Source organism: Nuphar pumila, chromosome 8 (assembly GCF_984573655.1).
Source record: "Nuphar pumila chromosome 8, dmNupPumi1.hap1.1, whole genome shotgun sequence".
NCBI classification, from domain to species: Eukaryota; Viridiplantae; Streptophyta; class Magnoliopsida; order Nymphaeales; family Nymphaeaceae; genus Nuphar; species Nuphar pumila.
In genome coordinates, this window is record NC_143256.1 from 117,967,192 (window position 1) to 117,987,554 (window position 20,363).

Below are 20,363 nucleotides of genomic sequence, written 5' to 3' on the forward strand. Positions count from 1 at the left end.
CATGCTCATGTTTAACCACACATCAACCGGGCGGTCGGTGGTTGATGATTTCACTAGCCTAAGTAAAACACACAAAAGATAAACTCATATGTTTTATCACTTACAGAAGAGATTACATATATTATCATTCCAACCTCTACGGAAATGAATTTGCAATTTCCCATTAAGCTGAACTGTAATTAGAATTGAGCCTTCCACTAACAATAACTATGATTTCTGGCTTCGGTGGTAGGGTGACATAAGACTGGACCTGACACAAAGCCAAGTCATGAGCATGATCTAGAACACATATGAGCATAATCGAATCACATATATAACTTTTTGCCTGCCTTAGCACACATATGAGCATGATAGAATCACATATAGAGTTTTTTGCCTGCCTTAGAGCACATATGAGCATGCTATAATAACATATAGAGTTTTTTTATTGCCTTAGAGCACATATGAGCATGCTATAATCACATATAAATTTTTTTGCCTGCCTTAGAGCACATATGAGCATGCTATAATCACATATTCAGTTTTTTAACTGCCTAAGAACACATATGAGCATGATAGAATCACATATAAAGTTTTTTTACTGCATTAGAACACATATGAGCATGCTATAATCACATATTCGGTTTTTTGACTACCTTAGAGCACATATGAGCATGTTATAATCACATATTCAGTTTTTTGACTGCCTTAACACACATATGAGCATGATAGAATCACATATAGAGTTTTTTTATTGCCTTAGAGCACATATGAGCATGCTATAATAACATATAGAGTTTTTTTATTGCCTTAGAGCACATATGAGCATGCTATAATCACATATAAAGTTTTTTTGCCTGCCTTAGAGCACATATGAGCATGCTATAATCACATATTCAGTTTTTTGACTGCCTAAGAACACATATGAGCATGTTATAATCACATATTCAGTTTTTTGACTACCTTAAAACACATATGAGCATGCACAAATCACATATATTGTTTTTTTACTGCCTTAGAACATATATCATTTATGATAGAATCACATATAATTTTTTTTCCTTTGCCTGCCTTAAAGCACATATGAGCATGCTATAATCACATATTCAATTTTTTGACTGCCTTAGCACACATACGAGCATGATCGAATCACATATATAGTTTTTTGCTTGCCTTAAAGCACATCTGGGCATGGTAGAATCACATATAGAGTTTTTCTAGCTGCCTTAGAACACATATGAACATGCTATAATCACATATTCAATTTTTTGACTGCCTTAGCACACATATGAGCATGATAGAATCACATATATAACTTTTTGCCTGCCTTAGAGCACATATGAGTATGATAGAATCACATATAGAGTTTTTTTATTGCCTTAGAACACACATAAGCACATGATAGAATCACATATAATGTGTAATTTATTTCATTATATTTTGTTTATCAATATTGACTATTGTTTTCTTGTGTAGGCTGATAGCTATAATCAGCGTAGCGGAGCTGAAGGGACAGATGAAGGCAATGAACAAGAAGACGCATAAAATCTTGGCGATGATTAGAGAACTGTGTTGAAGAAGTTCTATTTTTTTATGTTTCCTAATTGTAATTGTTGAATTGTAAATAATTAAACTTGTTAATTTTAAGGTGGAATGATTAATTGTTGCAGATTCTTTTTATATGGAATTTTTTATGTGGTTTGTTTTTTATTTACAGGAAATATAAATTGTATCGTTCTCGGTATTTAATTTTCAAATAAATTTTTTTAAATTTTTTTTCGTGTTTGCGACGGATTAGCGACGGAACCATCCATCGCTATTCATATAAATCTAGCGATGGACTAGCGACGGACGTAAATTTGTCGCCAAGTCGTGGTCACCGTTTAGTACTGACGGATTGGCGACGGAATACAACGCTCGTTAGTCCGTCGCAATTAACGACAGACCTGGCGACAGAATAAATCTGTCGCCAGTTAGCATCGAAAAATTCGCGACGTAAGCATACAGTCGCCTCGCCGTCGCTAATCCGTCGCTATGCCTCTTAGCGACGGATTAGCGATGGATTACCGATGGAATGTGGTCGTCGCTAATCTACTGCTTTGTTGTAGTGGTTGTCGGCCTTTTCTATTGCATTTTCTTAAGATTTTGATTATGAATGAGGCTTTTGCTAACTCACACATTCATTTATTGTTTATCTTGAACCTTAGGGTGTCTACTACCTAGGAATTATCTGACAGGTGTTGAAGAGACCCAAAGAATCTAGGAAAAATAGTTCACATAGGAAAATCTCAACCTTATTGAAGTTACACATCATTATAGTAAGGGAAAATGTTTCAACTCATACCAGTGATGAGTCCATCACTTCTTGAAAACAGAGGAGAGTTTTTAAAGAAAATCTAAATAGAAATAACCATACTATATGGCAAAAATGGTGCATTTCTATAAATTCTTCACAATGTACCAAATTCGTCGAATGGACAATATTGCATGTTACCAATTTTTTTTTTGCTGGTTTTACCTATTGTCGGTGCAATTTTTTTTATTTTCGCACGACATGACACTAAAATATTACACTGACGTAACTCATCAACAAAATCATAACGAAGGCTGCAAAAAAGTTTGCAAAATTTGAAACAATTTGTGAAACTTGTGATGTGTCTTGTGCGATCACTAGTGAAAATCATAAAATTTGCGAAAGTCTAATAATTATGAAATTGTTGATGAGTATCGCATAAAGTATTGCGAAAGTCTAATATTGTGCAATTTTTTATTCCAATCATACCTGTATCGCGCAATTACTTTTTCTTGTGAAATTCTGTCTCATATAAATGACACTTCATTTCTCAACCCATTTTTTCATATGAATGCCTTATTTTGCAACACCTAGCGTTCTTGTTGTCCCCAACCGGTTATCACCAATCATTCTGGCGATCTTCTGGCGACATTCTGACAACATTCATGCCAATATTCCGGCAGGCAGGGACTTTGCAAAAATCTCTCATCGACAGTGGTTCACCAATGGTACAAGTCCTCAAATTTTAGCCCTCCTCCAGCAAGCTTTTTGGTAAATCTCCTGTGAATATTCTGGTAAAACCATAAGCATAAATTGGGTATGGCTCATGAAAAGGGTAATAAGAAGTATAATGAAAAATGAATTAAAGTTTGGATTACTAAAATACAATACATATTAATTTTAAGGGTATCAACATCATAAAATGTTTAATTGAATGTATCATATTTGTCAATTAGAAAGTTTCAGATCGATCAGGTACGAAGCAGGTTCGGGTACAGAGCGGGTTCAAGTGGGTTCGGTTTTAAAACATGGAGAACCATTTGGGTCTGGTTACATAATTGGGTCGGGTACATTCAGGTTTGAATCTTCATTTATAATACCAGAGGCCCGACCCATTTTCACTAGGAGACTATATTTTGAACCTGACACAAACCCATGGGTCCACCAATATGGGTTCTAGTCGGGTATACCCGGCCCAGTTACACCCCACAATGGACATGTAGTGATATACCATATGAAAGAGCTTGTTCAAATGCACCTATTTATCCAGAAAAGAAGGAAAAGTTGGGATACATGCATCGTTTATATTTCCATTAAGTGGGTTCTATTAGGAACCGTTTTATCCATAAACCCCTATGTTATGAAACTAGCTATGAATCAAACTCGATGGACAAGAATAAATTGAGCTTAAACATACACATTCATTTATACACCCGAAGAAAAATGATATCTCATAGCCAGGATACTTCATCTCAGGCTATTTGGATAAGAAGCTTCATTACATGTCTTAGGATTGTGAACTCTATTGAGAGACCACTGAATATCTTTTGTGATAATGAAGCTCACGTGTTCTTCTCGAATAGCAACAATAGCTTAACCTTGTGTGGAGTTAAAGTAATTTGTTGTTAAAGAAATGATTGAGAATCTTTTAGTGTGTATAATAAAATTGGTACGAACAAAATGACTGTGGATCATCTTACCAAAGGCTAGCACCAGGATTATATTTCCAACATGTAAATGGGATGAGTCTGTTTGATTCCTTCTGATGTATGACAATACAATATGATTATATGTGATCACATTTATGAAACTAAATTGATGCTTTATGGTTTTGTGCAATGTTGATTTTGTGTAAAGTATCTCCTATTTTGGTAGAAAGAATAACAAAATAACAATATTAAAAATGACCAATAGAGTGGGTTAGAGACCAACCCATTCATAAAGGTTGTCTTAAGATGCTAAAACACTGAAAATAAATAATATTGTAGTGCATGAAAATATGACATCTCATGTAGAGGTATTCACCTCCATGACTCATATGATTCATTCTTGTGATACATGACAACATGTAAACCCACATTGAAATAAAATTGAGATAATGGTAAAGAACCTCGATTATGTGTTTTTCCATGTCAATGGGTCAAGTGGGAACATGTTGAACTTTTAGAGCGGGTTCAACTGGAGGTGACCTGATTTGACGCAGGGCATACCAAATGAAAAAAAGAGAGTGGGGAGGGTTGCTACATGAATGTGAAGAGCTCACATTCAATATGGGAATGTGAGTGGTTCGTATGCATAAATGTCATGCATGTAACCTCTACACTTTCTCTCCTATATAAAGAGATGCAAGGTTGCTTGATGAGTGCAACCAAGATGATCTCTCTCATTGGGTTCAAGGGTCCTGCTCACCTTTTGACCTAACAACCTGGGCTCATCGAGGGCATTGATAGGCTGAGAACGCCGACCACCCACATATACATGATCTTTGACAGGACCGATGATGGCGGCTTCGGATAAGTAGCGTTCTCTTTTTGGTTTTATGCCAGCAACAATATCCTCTAATTATTGAGCATTTGGGTGTTTTTGGTTTCTTGTACTTATTTTTTATAATTTTTCTCTATTGTCTAATATTACTATATGTTTCTTGTCCTTTCTTTTCTAATTTTCCTTTTTCTTTTAAATGTAGACTATTCAAAAAATTTAGTTTGTCCTTTGCTATTATTTCTAGTTTTCAAACATTTGTTATTTGTGGATTTATTAAATTTCTCTGTTGATTTGGTTGCAGAAATATGTGGAAGAAAACTAGTGGTTAAATCATGTGTACAACGAGAAAGAAATTTAACTTATCAATCAAAGTTAACTTTGAACTGGACATTTTTGGTCAGGTTTGTAACTTTACTTGTGTAATCAAATTATGATAACTGAGGAAGTCACTTTCTATTTACCATCTTGAGTTCATGCATAATTTGCTTTATTCAGTAAACAATAATTGCAGATTTATTTGGTTATTATTTTGATCATATAATGCTATCAATTTTGTTAACTTGTCATTATTTTTCTTAGGTTACATATAGTTTTGTGCCTGTATGGTTCTTTAAGTTTCCTAATTATAACAGTTCATAAGGATTGACTATTCTTCTCTGTATTTTGTTCCTGCCTTTCTTTCTCAAATTTCTAATATCCACAAAACCATCTTACAAGCTTTACAACCACATTGTTTGATTTATTGTGGGTAAAACTCTTGGTCAGCCAGGTTTGAAGAGGTCTATACGAGTGGGATAAAAAAAGTTGCCACATATCTTCTTGATTATGATAACTTTGCAAATGTACCGCCTACTGTTCTTGTAAAGATCACTCATTCAGATTTTGGCATCAACAAAGGTGTTAACGGTAACAAAACCTGAAACATGAATAAAGTTAGCAAGGTTGCTTCTTTGGAGCAGTTTATGTCCCATAATTGACCATGGGACGTCCAGTTTCCTAGTTTTTGCTGTGCATAGGATTGGAATATTGGATATTCGAATTTTAAACAAAGGTATTCAGGCAATCTAATGGTTAGGAAGCTTGATAGGGTTGGAAGGTTTGATCAGGTGGAACTGTTCCCAATTGACCATGGGATGTGTCTCTATGAAGACTTGGAGGATCCAGACTTTGAATGGTTGCACTAGCTTGAAGCATCAATTTCCCTTCTCATATCATGAGCTTGATTACATTGCAAAGCTTGATCCATTCAAGGATGCAGAGCTGCTCAAAACAGAATTGCCAATGTTTCAGGGGGCATGCTTGTACTGATTCTGTGTACCATTATTCTTAAGGAAGCTTCATGCTGAGAGATGCTTCTCTCTTTCTCACTCTATCTGTCTCATATTATACATATAAGCTAATATTTTATAGGAAAAAGGTATGTTTCTGATGCCCTTTGTATCTAACGAGCTTGAATAGTTGTTTTTTAAAAATCTAACCCAATAGATGATCAATTTAGTAGGAAATCACACTTGGATCAAATTTTTTTTGAGAAAAAATGATTTTTTAAGCATTGATTATTTTTTTAAATTGTAGACCATTGATTTTTTAATCTTATGAAAACCTAACTTGGTGTTGGAATCAGACCATCCAAAAGTTGATTCCCACAAAATCAAGCATGTAGATCACATCTGTATGGTCAGATTTAAAAAAAAAATAGAAACAATCTTTCCAAAGCTCGGTAGGCACACGGTACATACAAAAAATCTTAAGGCACCTACCCCTTATATTTTATATATTTATTAGCATGTCTATTAGTGATGGCTTAAGATGTCACTAATGATCTTCTTTATAATTTTCTTAATGAAACAACTTTAGCGACAGTTTACGCCATCACTATTGAATAAAGAGATCTTTTGACAGTTAAGGTTTTCATTAAGGTGAAAGCTAATAGCAACGAAAATTATCATCACTAAAGCTACACAATTGTGATAATCGGTTACTATCACTAGAGGTTTTAGTGATGGTCATGATGGCTTTTAGTGACAGTTTTGACTGTCGCTAAATATAAAAATCGTTGTGTCCACTCCAACTCTAACATATTGTACAAAAATGGTCCACTATCCAGTGACCCTCTCGCTATAGGTAAGGACAATTGAAATTATTAGAGGCTCACTTGGAGGGTTGCAAGGCTGACAATGAAGAGAAAACAATTTCCTTTTTTGACCATTTGGATAACAACTTTCAAACTAGAAAGCATTCGAACTAAGACCAAAAGAAGCACCACCTTTTGTGACCAAAGAGAAATGAGAAGACAACTTGACAGAACCAATAAGGAGAAGAAACAGAATGTTGATCCTTATATATGTGTGTGTCAGAGAGAGAGAGAGAGTAATTTCTCATTTTTCTGGTTAGGCCACTTGAAAAATCATAGTTTTTAGTATTTTTTTCTCACATCTAACACCACAAATGTGATCTATAGGTTTTGTTTAGTGGAACTGGCTTTTGGCTCACCAGAATATGACATGTATACATATTTTTTGGCAATCCAAAATCAATGGCTATGAAGGTATCAATTCTTTTGGCTCATAGAAATACATTTCTTCGTCAAAAAAACATGATCCAATAGTTGATTACCACTAAATCAAGCATGCTAAACACATCTAAGAGTTCAGATCTATCATAAAACACTTCAATCTATGGGGCCTAATGGGACAGAACAAGAAAAGAGACCCTAATATTTTCAGATCTCTCTCTCTCTCTCTCTCTCTCTATATATATATATATACCCTTAGTTATTTAATAAAATTAGATAGAACTCCTATACATATTCTTAATACTAAAATTTTAATCCTAAAGCCTAAAATGACCCTTTCAGCTTCTTCGGTTCTCCTTCATTTTCTTCTTTCTATCACCACAGTCAATCCTTTCGGCATCCTCTCAAGGCTCCTCATGCTGCTCCACATGACAAATTGACTTTCTCGACAACTTAGCCTCTCATTCTCCTCCTTCTAACGACCATAGCGGTAGGAGACAAAAATGGTAAATTTGAGATGGAGCGAGGGTGGAGGTCCAAAGTCCCCCTGTCATGGGGATAGAGGGTCGCTATTTTGAGATGTGGTGGGGATGGAGACCTTGTCCTCTGCACCCGCCCCGGTCCACTACCATCTCTGGTTAAATCAATTGTTGCCTACCTTGGTTATGGCGTAGAGCGTGAGGACTATAAATATCCCCACATCTCTCCATTTCTTCCATGATTCCTAGCCCATTTTTTCATATGAATGCCTTATTTTGCAACACCTAGCGTTCTTGTTGTCCCCAACCGGTTATCACCAATCATTCTGGCAATCTTCTGGCGACATTCTGACAACATTCATGCCAATATTCCTGCAGGCAGGAACTTTGCAAAAATCTCTCATCGACAGTGGTTCACCAATGGTACAAGTCCTCAAATTTTAGCCCTCCTCCAGCAAGCTTTTTGGTGAATCTCCTGTGAATATTCTGGTAAAACCATAAGCATAAATTGGGTATGGCTCAAAAAAGTAGACCCACATAGGTTAATGGGTTTGGGTTTCAGCTAAAGTCTTGATGCCATCGTTATTATAGACATAATTACCTGCCAATAAAAATTATATAAATTAACATAATCAATTGTTTATTAAGAAGATTATATGCTAACAAAATAAAAGCTTAATAGCTAATTCTAAATAATGTCAAAATCTGTATAAAATGAATACATCCACACCAACCAAACATTTTAAGTTGAAACAAAAAAACAATAATATATCATATTCAAAATGTGTCAAATTCAATGTGTTCTCGAGTACTATTTTAGAATTCACTTCAACCCAGCAATTTTCATGAAAAGGGTAATAAGAAGTATAATGAAAAATGAATTAAAGTTTGGATTACTAAAATACAATACATATTAATTTTAAGGGTATCAACATCATAAAATGTTTAATTGAATGTATAATAATTTGTCAATTAGAAAGTTTCAGATCGATCAGGTACGAAGCAGGTTCGGGTACAGAGCGGGTTCAAGTGGGTTCGGTTTTAAAACATGGAGAACCATTTGGGTCTGGTTACATAATTGGGTCGGGTACATTCAGGTTTGAATCTTCATTTATAATACCAGAGGCCCGACCCATTTTCACTAGGAGACTATATTTTGAACCTGACACAAACCCATGGGTCCACCAATATGGGTTCTAGTCGGGTATACCCGGCCCAGTTACACCCCACAATGGACATGTAGTGATATACCATATGAAAGAGCTTGTTCAAATGCACCTATTTATCCAGAAAAGAAGGAAAAGTTGGGATACATGCATCGTTTATATTTCCATTAAGTGGGTTCTATTAGGAACTGTTTTATCCATAAACCCCTATGTTATGAAACTAGCTATGAATCAAACTCGATGGACAAGAATAAATTGAGCTTAAACAGACACATTCATTTATACACCCGAAGAAAAATGATATCTCATAGCCAGGATATGAACGTCTAACAAACTCTACTTTTTTGCAATTATTTTTTTTAGATAATCCAAGGAAAAAACCATATTCTTCGCCTATATTGGCTGGCCTCCGGTTGGTAAAAGCCTTAAGGTCCCCTTGCCTACCAGGTAGGGGTGTCAGCGGGTCGGGTTTCATTCAGACTCAGGTGAAACCAAACTTGGACCCGATTTACGAGTAAGGTATGTCTAATTAGGTTCACTATAAGAAAAACCATACCCGGACCCAATAAGAACTACGTGAACCAGACCCATTAAAATCATATTTTTTGTCATAAAGATTTGTGGGTCTTAATCGAAACTCGGGTCGGGTTCAGGTTTGGTATAAAATTTCACAAACTATACCCGGGTCCATGTATTGATCAAACCTTCTGGTCCGAACCTGGGTCTTATTATTTATCACCATACCCGGACCCTATAGGGTCTGGGTTTGTGAGTGCACACAAATATCTCTTAAGAGAAAAAGAAGTACCTTCACTAACATCGGTCTGGTTGGATCTTGCCAAATATGAATCTGAATCCAGAATGTAAACAGTAGATATGAATATGAATTAGATTGAATCTGGATAGAAAATAAATGTGGTAAAATACTAGATCAGGAGAAAATAATACGAAAACAAGCTATTTACTTGTAGAAAAATGTAATCGAGGTGGATTTTAAATAGGATCAATATAAAATACAACCTAAAACATTGATCTGAATTGGTAAGTAGTTCAATTGAAGAAACTGAACCCGATCCGAATGCACATTCAAACCTTACTTAAAAGATCCATATCCAAAGAAATGGCATGCATCACGTTGTTTGGTTTTTTTAATAGTCAAGCTGGGGTTAGGCAGACCCCCTACTACTTAAACAATGTGCCATTTAAATTCCAACACAACTAACAACTCTTTTTGTACTATATCAAAGTTGTCGGTATCGGTCAGGTGTTGTTTGGCCAAAGATTTAGGTGAATCGGCCCGATACTAATTCTCAAGTGAATCGTTCTGAATTGGCTACAAAAATAATTTAAAAAATCATAATGGTGACACGTGTTAAAATCATTAAAATAGTTTTAATTAATTTTTAAGTATTTTTTTTTACATTTATAAAAAAAGTAGCTGATTCAGGAGGTTAGTATCGTATCAATTTTCTACCGATACGATACTCATCGGCCGATTCAGGCTGATACTGACAACTGACATTTAAATAGAATTGTTTTCGCGTATGCCTAATAGGCATGAGGTCCAGTGGACGCTACCAGTTGGGATTGTTAGAAATGATAAAATACAGTACACCACCCTCTCTGCCTTCCTCCTCTCTCTCCCCGTTTAAACACACCCCCCGTGCCTTTAAAAGGGCACAGAGGGCCCAACCCTCTCTGCCTTCCTCTCCTCCTCCTCTCTCCCCGACTGCGCCTCCCCTCTCACCGCCGCCCACGTCCCTCTTCGCTCTCTCTCCTCTCCCGTCGCCGACCTCCTCTTCTTCCTCCCCCTCCACAACTCTCTTCTCCCCTGACCGTGAGTTCGTTTTCTCCTTCTTGAAAGTTAGGGAAGTTGCGTTATCCGACGAGTTACGGATGAGATTCGCGTTTTTTTTTTTTTTTTGCTTCTCTTTAGCATTGTTTAGTAGGACGGCCACCGGAAATCTGAAAACTCGTCGGAACATTCTCCGTGACTACGTGTTTTTCTCTTGGATGTAAATTAGAGAAATGAGCGCGTTCTTGAAGAGAACCGTTATCGAGATTTTTGTTTCTTTAGTTCTTCTTGTCGTTATTACTGAGTAGAATTCGGTTCTGAGTTTGACTTTCAATTGAATCGTTGCGTGCGATAGAGTGACCTCTTTGGTGTAAGCATTGTCCAACTTTCGAAACTCATCGTTCCTCTTGAGTTTTCCGATGATGATTACTAGACGATATTGATTTTTCTCCTTGTCTCCGAATTCTGGTTTTAGGAATCTTAGTTTGAGAGATCTTGAATTTTTTTGCTGAGATTTACATAACTATGCACAATATGAGTGAACATGATGGAAGTTTGCTCCGAGAGTCACTGCAGCTTTAGTGTGGAAAGGCATGCGGTAATCGTGAAATTTTGCGACTGATAATCCGGCGGAAACTTGAGAAAACTGTAATGATAGAATAACGCACATCTGCACTTGCCTTTCTTTTCTGTTTTGCGAAAGGAGGCGCGGTGAAAGAAATTCCAGTAAATCGTTGGAGAACTTCTGAAGAAATAAGGAGCAAAACTTCCAAATCAGGGAGGAAAATTTAAAAAAAAAAAAAAAAAAAACAGCTATGGGATAAGAAATGCGAAACCTGGAGCGAATATTTAAAGAGAACAAATCAAATATCAACTCAAAAGGTGATATATGCGTCTTTTTGAAAAGGGTAGTGAAGAAAAGACGGTGGTATTAGGAGATTCTTATTGTTCCTTTTTTGGCTCTGAATATTTACCTTTTTGCTAGCTAATCTGACGAAATTTCCAAATGTTTCATGTTGTGACTTCCTTAAATCTCTAGAGCGGTCTGCTTTCGTTGTTGAGCTGGAAGTACAGGCTTGAAGACAAAGATAACATAATTATTGCGTTTATTTTTTCTTTGTGATGAGTCCAATCTTAATTTATTTTGATGCAGATCCATTGTAATTCACTTCATTTTGACGTTTCATATCATAATAATTCTGGCATATGCTGTGGTTACCTTCTTAAATTGTTCTGGTATTTCATGTCTTAACTTCAGCTTCTAATGTGGCTTTGTGATGTAGGATTTCTCCAGATTTGGTTCTCCTCTTCCCTTGAAATGGAAAATATTATTATTAGACATTTTTCATATTCATAACCAAAAGATTGAAAACTTTCATGATGATGATGATTTTTCCTTTAGTTTGGTGTTTTTTTTCTTCTTAACGTAACCATTGCTTGTGGATCATTTCCTTTTTTACAAATCGGAGAAAGATAACTGAACCCAAATAACTGTTTTAGAGGGATACAGTTATCGCTTTCCTAAGGACAAGGAGTCCTGGTATATATGGCAGTGAGGTTTAACATGTATCATCCATACATCATATTGCAAAATTATTTTTATTAGATGTTGACTATTGCTATAACCTCCCTCTGCAGAAAGAAAGAAAGCATTTTTCGTCTTTGTTTGAGGAAAAAAAAATGGACAATGGACAAGAACTGGAGTGGCTTGAAGCTCAAAGGATCGTAATTAGTCAAGATCTAGTTGCGGTTGCCAAACAACAATTGCTGTTTCTTGAGGCAGTTGATAGAAATCGATGTCTGTATGATGGTCCTGTTTTAGACAGAGCTATCCACAGGTGATTGCTCTTATTTCATTGTAATCTCGTTGTGTTCCTTGCATATTTCTCTGAAACCACATGCATCTTTTTAGATGCACAATCACCTCGATATGCATGAAAACTTCATATTGATTTCAGACAGCCATGTTCAGACATTGTGATGATCAGTTACAGGAGGAATTCACTATATTTTCCTCTCTTCCTCTGCTACAAAGCTGGTTGATAGACTGACTTTTCTGAGTTATGTTTTTTATAATACTGAATTTTCAGGTACAAGAATTACTGGCTTCCCTTGCTTGCTAAGCACCATGAGTCCAAGGTCACGAAAGGGCCATTGGTTGTGCCTCTTGATTGTGAATGGGTTTGGCATTGTCATAGGCTTAATCCGGTAAGCCCTTTAATGACTTATGTTTTTGCGTGTAATCCTTCCGCCGATGGAACTAGCAACAATTTAACCATCGGTCTGTTTGCAGGTGCAGTACAAATTGGACTGTGAAGAGTTCTATGGAAGGACCCTTGACAATCATGATGTGCAGTCTACCGTGAAAGGGTCTTCCAAACAAGAAACTTCTCAACTTTGGGGTAGTTTATATCCAGAAGAACCGTATGAGCTTGATTTATGCTGCTATTCCCAAGAAAATATTGTTGGAAAGGTTTCTGATACTGTTGCATCCATTAGATATGACTTTGTTGCAGCCGTTAAGAGGCAGAGCTCTTTTTCATACCAGGTAACTTCTGTTTCTTTTGTTCAATAGAATCAATACCCTTGAGTATGTCCTTTTTATCTTTGTCTCACCTATCCATGATTATTGGTTTTTAATGCCCAAGGTGGTTTCCAGATAATTTCTTTTCTGTGATCCTTTTTTTACCTTTTCTGCTACCTTTCTCGTCTGTTTGGATCCCGTATTGTTTTCCTTTTAGCTTTCTGGAAGTGTGTTGCACTAATCATTGCAGAGTTTTTATCTCATTAGGAATTGTAAGTTACGTGCCTATTTTTGTGGACAGGTAGCTACACCTTGTATGCATGATGTTCTATTTCTTGAAGAAGCTGTAGCGAGGTATAAGGGCTTCCTGCATCTGATCAAGAGAAACAAGCAAAAGTCTGTGCGGCGATTCTGTGTGCCAACTTATGATATTGATTTGATATGGCACTCACACCAACTGCAGCCGGTTTGTTACAACAAAGACCTGGTTCAAGTGCTTGGGAAGGTATTGGAGCATGATGATACGGATTCTGATCGGTCCAAAGGAAAGAAGCTTGATGTTGGGTTCTCTGGTACCACCAAGCAGTGGGAGGAGACATTTGGCAGGAGGTATTTGCGGGCTGGTGCAATGTACAGAGGCAATCCTCCCTCTCCAGTGGTGGTCAATCCTATCTTATCTGCCAGTATGAATGAAAAGGTTCCTGAATGTAGGAAATATGAGAAGTTCCTTGATCTTCCACAGGTTAAAACCATTCAGGTATTCTTTATATTTTTGCCTCTTCTCAGATTTGTCGTTTATCTGTTTATGCCATCTCTTGCTTTTGAATCTGAGATTTAAGCACAAGTTATGAAAGTATTTGGTTGTGCTGGAAAGTGGACAAACCTTTGTTATCTTGCAGCTTTCATGTACACTGAATAATTTTCTGCTGGTGGCCACATTTATTATGTTCGGGGGTCGCAGGTGGCCCACATGTGTGCTCGTCGGCCTAATCCATACCCTGCTTGATAGCATTAAAAAGGAAAAAGAAAAAGGCCTTTGACAAAAAAAAACGATGAGAAGAACATGCTTTTTTCAATAGTTGGAAAAGTTCAGTCATTTTTGTGAAATAATGTCGATGACCTCATTTGAGATGTCCTTGCACAATTTTATTGATAACATCAAAGGTACTTTCTTCATGTTGAAGTCCTGTTTTAGATTTCAATACTCAAATGGTCTGGCAGCTAAGAGCTGAAAAGAAAAAAGGAAAAAGAAGTTTCAAGCAAGTTCAAGCAAACCTTAAATCATTTTGTTATTTACATTTATTCTTATCTCCAGAATTATGTTCAGGAGTTATTAGTGTCAAATATCCTAGTCCCTGCCCTTCCCCAACCCCCTCTTTTTTTTCTCCTTTTGTCCTTTCACCTTCTCCTCCACATGTTTGATTGGTATGCTTAATTCATGTTTATGCTTTCATGCAGGTAACTTTGGAGATTGTGAGGGTAAAAAATCTTATACCAGATCCCAAGGGCTCACTATTTGTCAATTGCAGTAAACACCAACCTGACTTGTTTTTCAGTTCTTACAGTAGAATAGGTATTGAATCTGAAATTGGGGAGAAGCGAGTATCTGCATTCCAGTGTGAACCTAATGGGGAACTTGTTTTTGAGCTTGTATCTTACATCCCTTCTAGTCTTCCTCTGAGTAGGCAGCTGAAAACCATAGGAACGACCTCTGTATCCCTGCAGGATTTGGTTAACTCATCATCATTTTCTGTAGAAAAATGGTTTGAATTGTCAAGTGATGCTGTAGTTGCAGGATGTGAGCCAGTTTACTTGCACATCGCTGTCTCTGTCACTGTTCCAGTTATTGCACCACATGTATTTCACATGTCCCAGTCCGGTCAATATGCATTAAACTCATGTTTCAATCCACTTATGGGGAGGATTCAGCGGCTCAAGTCCTGGACTCGTTTTGTAGATAATAAGGGAAATGAGATTATTAGCATCCAGATGAGGTGAGGCACGAAGTTACTTTTGTGTTTATGTTAAGACTCATGAGCCAGTCAATATTCACAGATATACATGCATATGTGCATGCAAACACCAAAAACACATGCACACACATGTGCGTTAAAATATGCACATGCATTGTCCATATTCAATAGAAGCAAAGTCTCATAAAAGGATAACCATTCACTTGTATAAAGAGATCATATCGTGAATTCAAATTTATTTTGAAGAATGCTAGTCTTTCTTCAAGTAGCATGGTATAGGATCTCTATTGGATAGGGTGGTCTCGAAAGCTAGATTTTAATGCTAAGATTTGTACATCGTCAATGATGTTAAGATTGATTTTTGTATAGGATCAGTCTTTCTTGCTTATGGAACCAATTACTTCTCTCTGTCTCAAGTTTGGATGGTAGACTTCAGCGATTACTTATAATTTGACATTATTCTTTTAGGGGATATCCAGTGCATTGCACAAGTCTATATTCTCTGTAGAAAGGTTCAATGCCTGTTTTCTTGCAAATGGTAAAATAATTGTTATTGAAACATATAAACGTCTCTCACATCTTTTGAGAGGTTAAGCTTACTGGTTTTTCCATCCGATAAATTTCCTCCATAAATGAAGCGCCATCTTAGATATCTTAGGTTAACGTATTTGATTGGTAAATTTAGGATTGACATGATTTTATGCACATCCAACTAATTTTCTACAGTGGGCAAAGACGAAAGAAATTGATAATGTAAAAGAATCATTTTTACCAGATACGTTGCCAGGGTGCTGCAATAGCATGCTGCATTTGGCAATGCATTTACAACCTCTGCCTCCTCCAGATAGCCCTCACAAGTTTTCCCGTAAAAGACTATATCTTTCCAAATTGTACTCTAGTGCCCCAACTATTTTTCTTCTTGGCTATGAACCCAGGTGCAATGGTGCCCTCTAGAATCAAATTATTCTTGACTCCCCAAGGTTCCGTCTGACGTGGCCTGCCGATGATCCTGTCTGTATTGAGCCTTTCAAAAAGACCTAGGTTTTTGAAAGCTTAGAACTGGAAAGTTTCTCGACTTCTCTGCAGATTTAGTTGAGGAGATAGTGTGAGATTGCTTTAGTTCTTTTTGTAGTCCCCAGAAGATCAATAGTGAGCTTTTGACATGCATAGATATACCATGATTATGATTTGTAAATCTTTGTTCTTCAAAAAGTATTTTAAAGAGCAGTCTATCTTCGTTCTGGAAGAATATCAAAATATTTCTATCATTGCTTGTTCATTTTTTTTCCCATTTCAAGGGATGATGGTGCTTATTTTCAATTACCAATTTTTGGTACATCAGACGAACATTTTTTCTTTAATCGTCTCAGAAACTTGAAGAAAGCAGAGACAGACAATGCCCATTCCCAAAAGAGAGAAATAGTTGGTGTATCAGGATGTTCAGCGGAAGAAAGGATCCTTGCTAATGAGTTGATTGAACATAACAATCTTACAAAATGGTCATTGATCAACTCTGATTGGTGCCTTCAGCTGGAGAAGGAAAAAGGTGTCAATGGTCACGTTATTGAGTTTCATGGTCGCCGGGTGGTAAGTTTCCTTCCTGTATCTTAATGTAGTGTATAACCCATGAATAAGCCGGCTATATGAGCACTTTCCTTTCTTGGCTCATACCTTTCTTCCAAGCTCATGTGTTCACTTTTTCTCAGCATCTACGTAAAGTTGTTACTATGACAACTCGAATTCTTGGTTCAACAAATTTTGAGAATAAAGGGCAAAGTGTGGTTAAGTCTATTCTTAATTTTGCCATGTAATGAAACTACCCTAAACGAATAACTGCTGCTCTGACATGCAGCAATATGTAGAATTTGTGTGTTTTCCTGCTTCATGTTTGCAACACTAGATTCATTTTTTAATTTGTTCATGCCTGTATAGTTTCCATGATCCAATCTTATTTACCTGACTTGGTTCAAATTATCGTTGACTTTGTCCTTTGACACAAGTTTGTAGTAAACTGTTTGTCCTTTGAGATGAGTTTTTAATAAACAAAACTTAGTAGTAGTTGAATTTTTTCCTTAAACATGAACATGTAATTCATTCATAGTGGTGAACATTTTCTTAGTGCCAAAGAAATAGGTTTCCTCTCTCTGTTAGCTCTTAGTTTTGATATTTATTTTTCTCTTTTTTTTCCAATATTTGAGGTGTTGCATTTGAACTGGTTCTTGAAAAACAAATGGGTTGGTGAATTTCCTGCAAGCATCATTATATGTATCATTTCCCTTTGGCATGATCAACCTTATGATTTGCCTCACGATATTTAACTTGACCATAGTACTTCTTGTTCAAGTTAAAAGATAAAAACCAATATGCTCCAATCTGAAAAAAAAATGAAAACTTATAAACATCATTAAGTTGCCTGTGGCTTTTCTTGCTTGCAATGTTTGAAACTGTCGTTTGGCCTGGTTGACAAAATATTGTGGCTCTTCTCATCGTTGGTCAAATTTGATTACTCACTATGTTGGGTGCTACGTTTAGCAGGTTAAACTCTTCCCTGGTAGAAGGCTAGATTTTGAGCTGGAGTGCTATAAGAAACAGAAAAATGAACAAGACTTCGTAACGGTGGTGGAATTTGCTCCGGAAGATCCATATGGCAAAGCCTTGGCACTGTTTAACTTGAAATCTGGCCTTCTCAAGGTAAGTCCTCCTGTCCTAGATTCTTCAAGGGACAGTATGGATTGCTCATCCATGTATGCTTGTGTATTGTCATTAAGGGCCTGACTACATTTCCCTTTTTCCCTTTTGGATGTTGTTCACTCCTATTATTGTGCAATGATGTATTTTTGTGATCCATCACAGATCAACCAAGAATGGTTTGTCTTGCCTGGAGTTGTTCTTGCCTTTATACTTTCGGATACGTTGAAAAAGGAAGGCTATCACAATTTTTTCACTAATAATAGCGGCACTTTGGAATCTTTGGCATCAGAAGAGGTAGTCACTGCTGAGAAAGGCCAAGACTGCGATGGTGCCTGTGGAAAAGAGGGTGAGACTGTTGTTAAAAGTGGAGTATGTGGTGGTTGCGGTGGAAGCTGTGGTTCAGAACATGGTAATGCAGTAAGTGGTGGCTACGGTGGAGGCTATGGCGGACAGTGTGGAATGGTATTGAAGAATGGTGGGGTGTGTGGTGGGGGTGGTTGTGGTGGAGAGTGTGGCATCATTACTGGTAGCATGTGTGGTAGTGGGAGGTGTGGCGGTGGTTGTGGTGGCAAGCTTGAAAGTGGTATATCAGAAAAGAGTGGCGGATGTGGTGGAGGCGGCTGTGGCGGGCAGTGTGGTATTAGTACTGGGGAGTCTGGCAGCATGTGCGGTGGTGGGAGGTGTGGCAGTGGTTGTGGTGGCAAGCTTGAGAGTGACATATCAAAAAGGAGTGCCGTATGCGGTGGAAGCGGCTGTGGCGGGCAGTGTGGTATCAGTACTGGAGAGGAGTCTGGCAGCATGTGTGGTGGTGGGAGGTGTGGCGGTGGTTGTGGAGGCAAGCTTGAGAGTGGTATATCAGAAAAGAGTGGCGGATGCGGTGGAGGCGGCTGTGGCGCAGAGTGTGGTATCAGTACTGGGGAGTCTGGCAGCATGTGTGGTGGTGGGAGGTGTGGCGGTGGTTGTGGTGGCAAGCTTGAGAGTAACATATTAGAAAAGAGTAGCGGATGCGGTGGAGGCGGCTGTGGCGGGCAGTGTGGTATCAGTACTGGGGAGTCTGGCAGCATGTGTGGTGGTGGGAGTTGTGGCGGTGGTTGTGGTGGCAAGCTTGAGAGTGGCAGATGCGGTGGAGGCGGTTGTGGCGGGGAGTGTGGTATCAGTACTGGGGAGTCTGGCAGCATGTGTGGTGGTGGGAGGTGTGGCAGTGGTTGTGGTGGCAAGCTTGAGAGTGGCATATCAGAAAAGAGTGGCGGATGCGGTGGAGGCGGCTGTGGCGGGGAGTGTGGTATCAATACTGGGGAGTTTGGCAGCATGTGTGGTGGTGGGAGGTGTGGCAGTGGTTGTGGTGGCAAGCTTGAGAGTGACATATCAGAAAAGAGTGGCGGATGCAGTGGAGGCGGTTGTGGCGGAGAGTGTGGTATCCGTACTGGGGAGTCTGGCAGTATGTGTGGTGGTGGGAGGTGTGGCGGTGGTTGTGGTGTCAAGCTTGAGAGTGACATATCAGAAAAGAGTGGCGGATGCGGTGGAGGTGGTTGTGGCGGGGAGTGTGGTATCGGTATTGGGGAGTCTGGCAGCATGTGTGGTGGTGGGAGGTGTGGCAGTGGTTGTGGTGGCAAGCTTGAGAGTGGCATGTCAGAAAAGAGTAGCGGATGCGGTGGAGGCGGCTGTGGCGGGGAGTGTGGTATCAGTACTGGGGTGTTTGGCAGCTTGTGTGGTGGTGGGAGGTGTGGCGGTGGTTGTGGTGGCAAGCTTGAGAGTGACATATCAGAAAAGAGTGGTGGATGCGGTGGAGGCGGCTGTGGCGGGGAGTGTGGTATCAGTACTAGAGAGTCTGGCAGCATGTGTGGTGGTGGGAGGTGTGGCGGTGGTTGTGGTGGCAAGCTTGAGAGTGGCATATCAGAAAAGAGTGGCGGATGCGGTGGAAGCGGTTGTGGTGGGGAGTGTGGTGTTGCCTTCTAAATCAGCAAAGAACCTGCTTCTGTAACCTGGGATTGATGCTGATCTGTTTCGTTTTATCACTTGTTGTCGATAATAAGAAAACCAATCGTGGTGGCTAGTAAGTGGTTATGTTTCAACTGTGTGTGAGACTTGCCTAGAAGGTTTTATATGCTTTGAAGATATTTAATTCAAATAATGACGTTATCATCTCCTTATCGATGGGATGATAAACGTAAAAGGTTGTGTTTATACTTATTGTTGTTAAATGAAGTTGTATACTTCACTCAAAAAAATAAAAAGGAAAATGAAGTTTGAGACATAAATGATGGGACCAATTTCATTTATTAGGTGTTTCACTTGTGGAAATTAGCATAAAATGGTGTTGCGATCTTGTTCGATGAAATCATACAATGCTTTGTGACTGCAACAATAAATTTTGATGCAACCGGTTTTACTGTTCTGATATATTTTTTACTCAAGTCCAACTGAGGCTTATCCTAGCTTGCTTGAAAAAAAATAAGAGAAAAAG

General features: G+C 38.2%; 1 protein-coding gene across 1 annotated transcript; it reads left to right on the plus strand.

Annotated features, from left to right (window-relative positions):
- The first annotated feature begins 10,512 nt into the window (after positions 1 to 10,512).
- On the plus strand, positions 10,513 to 19,722 carry LOC149830379 (glycine-rich domain-containing protein 2-like). Its single transcript, XM_090015438.1, has 9 exons — positions 10,513 to 12,549; positions 12,802 to 12,919; positions 13,005 to 13,259; positions 13,537 to 13,992; positions 14,694 to 15,229; positions 16,579 to 16,795; positions 17,744 to 17,899; positions 18,062 to 19,620; positions 19,665 to 19,722. Exons 1-9 carry the CDS (start codon positions 12,392 to 12,394, stop codon positions 19,720 to 19,722), a joined length of 3,513 nt encoding a protein of 1,170 aa, XP_089871564.1. The 5' UTR covers positions 10,513 to 12,391.
- Positions 19,723 to 20,363: the final 641 nt, after the last annotated feature.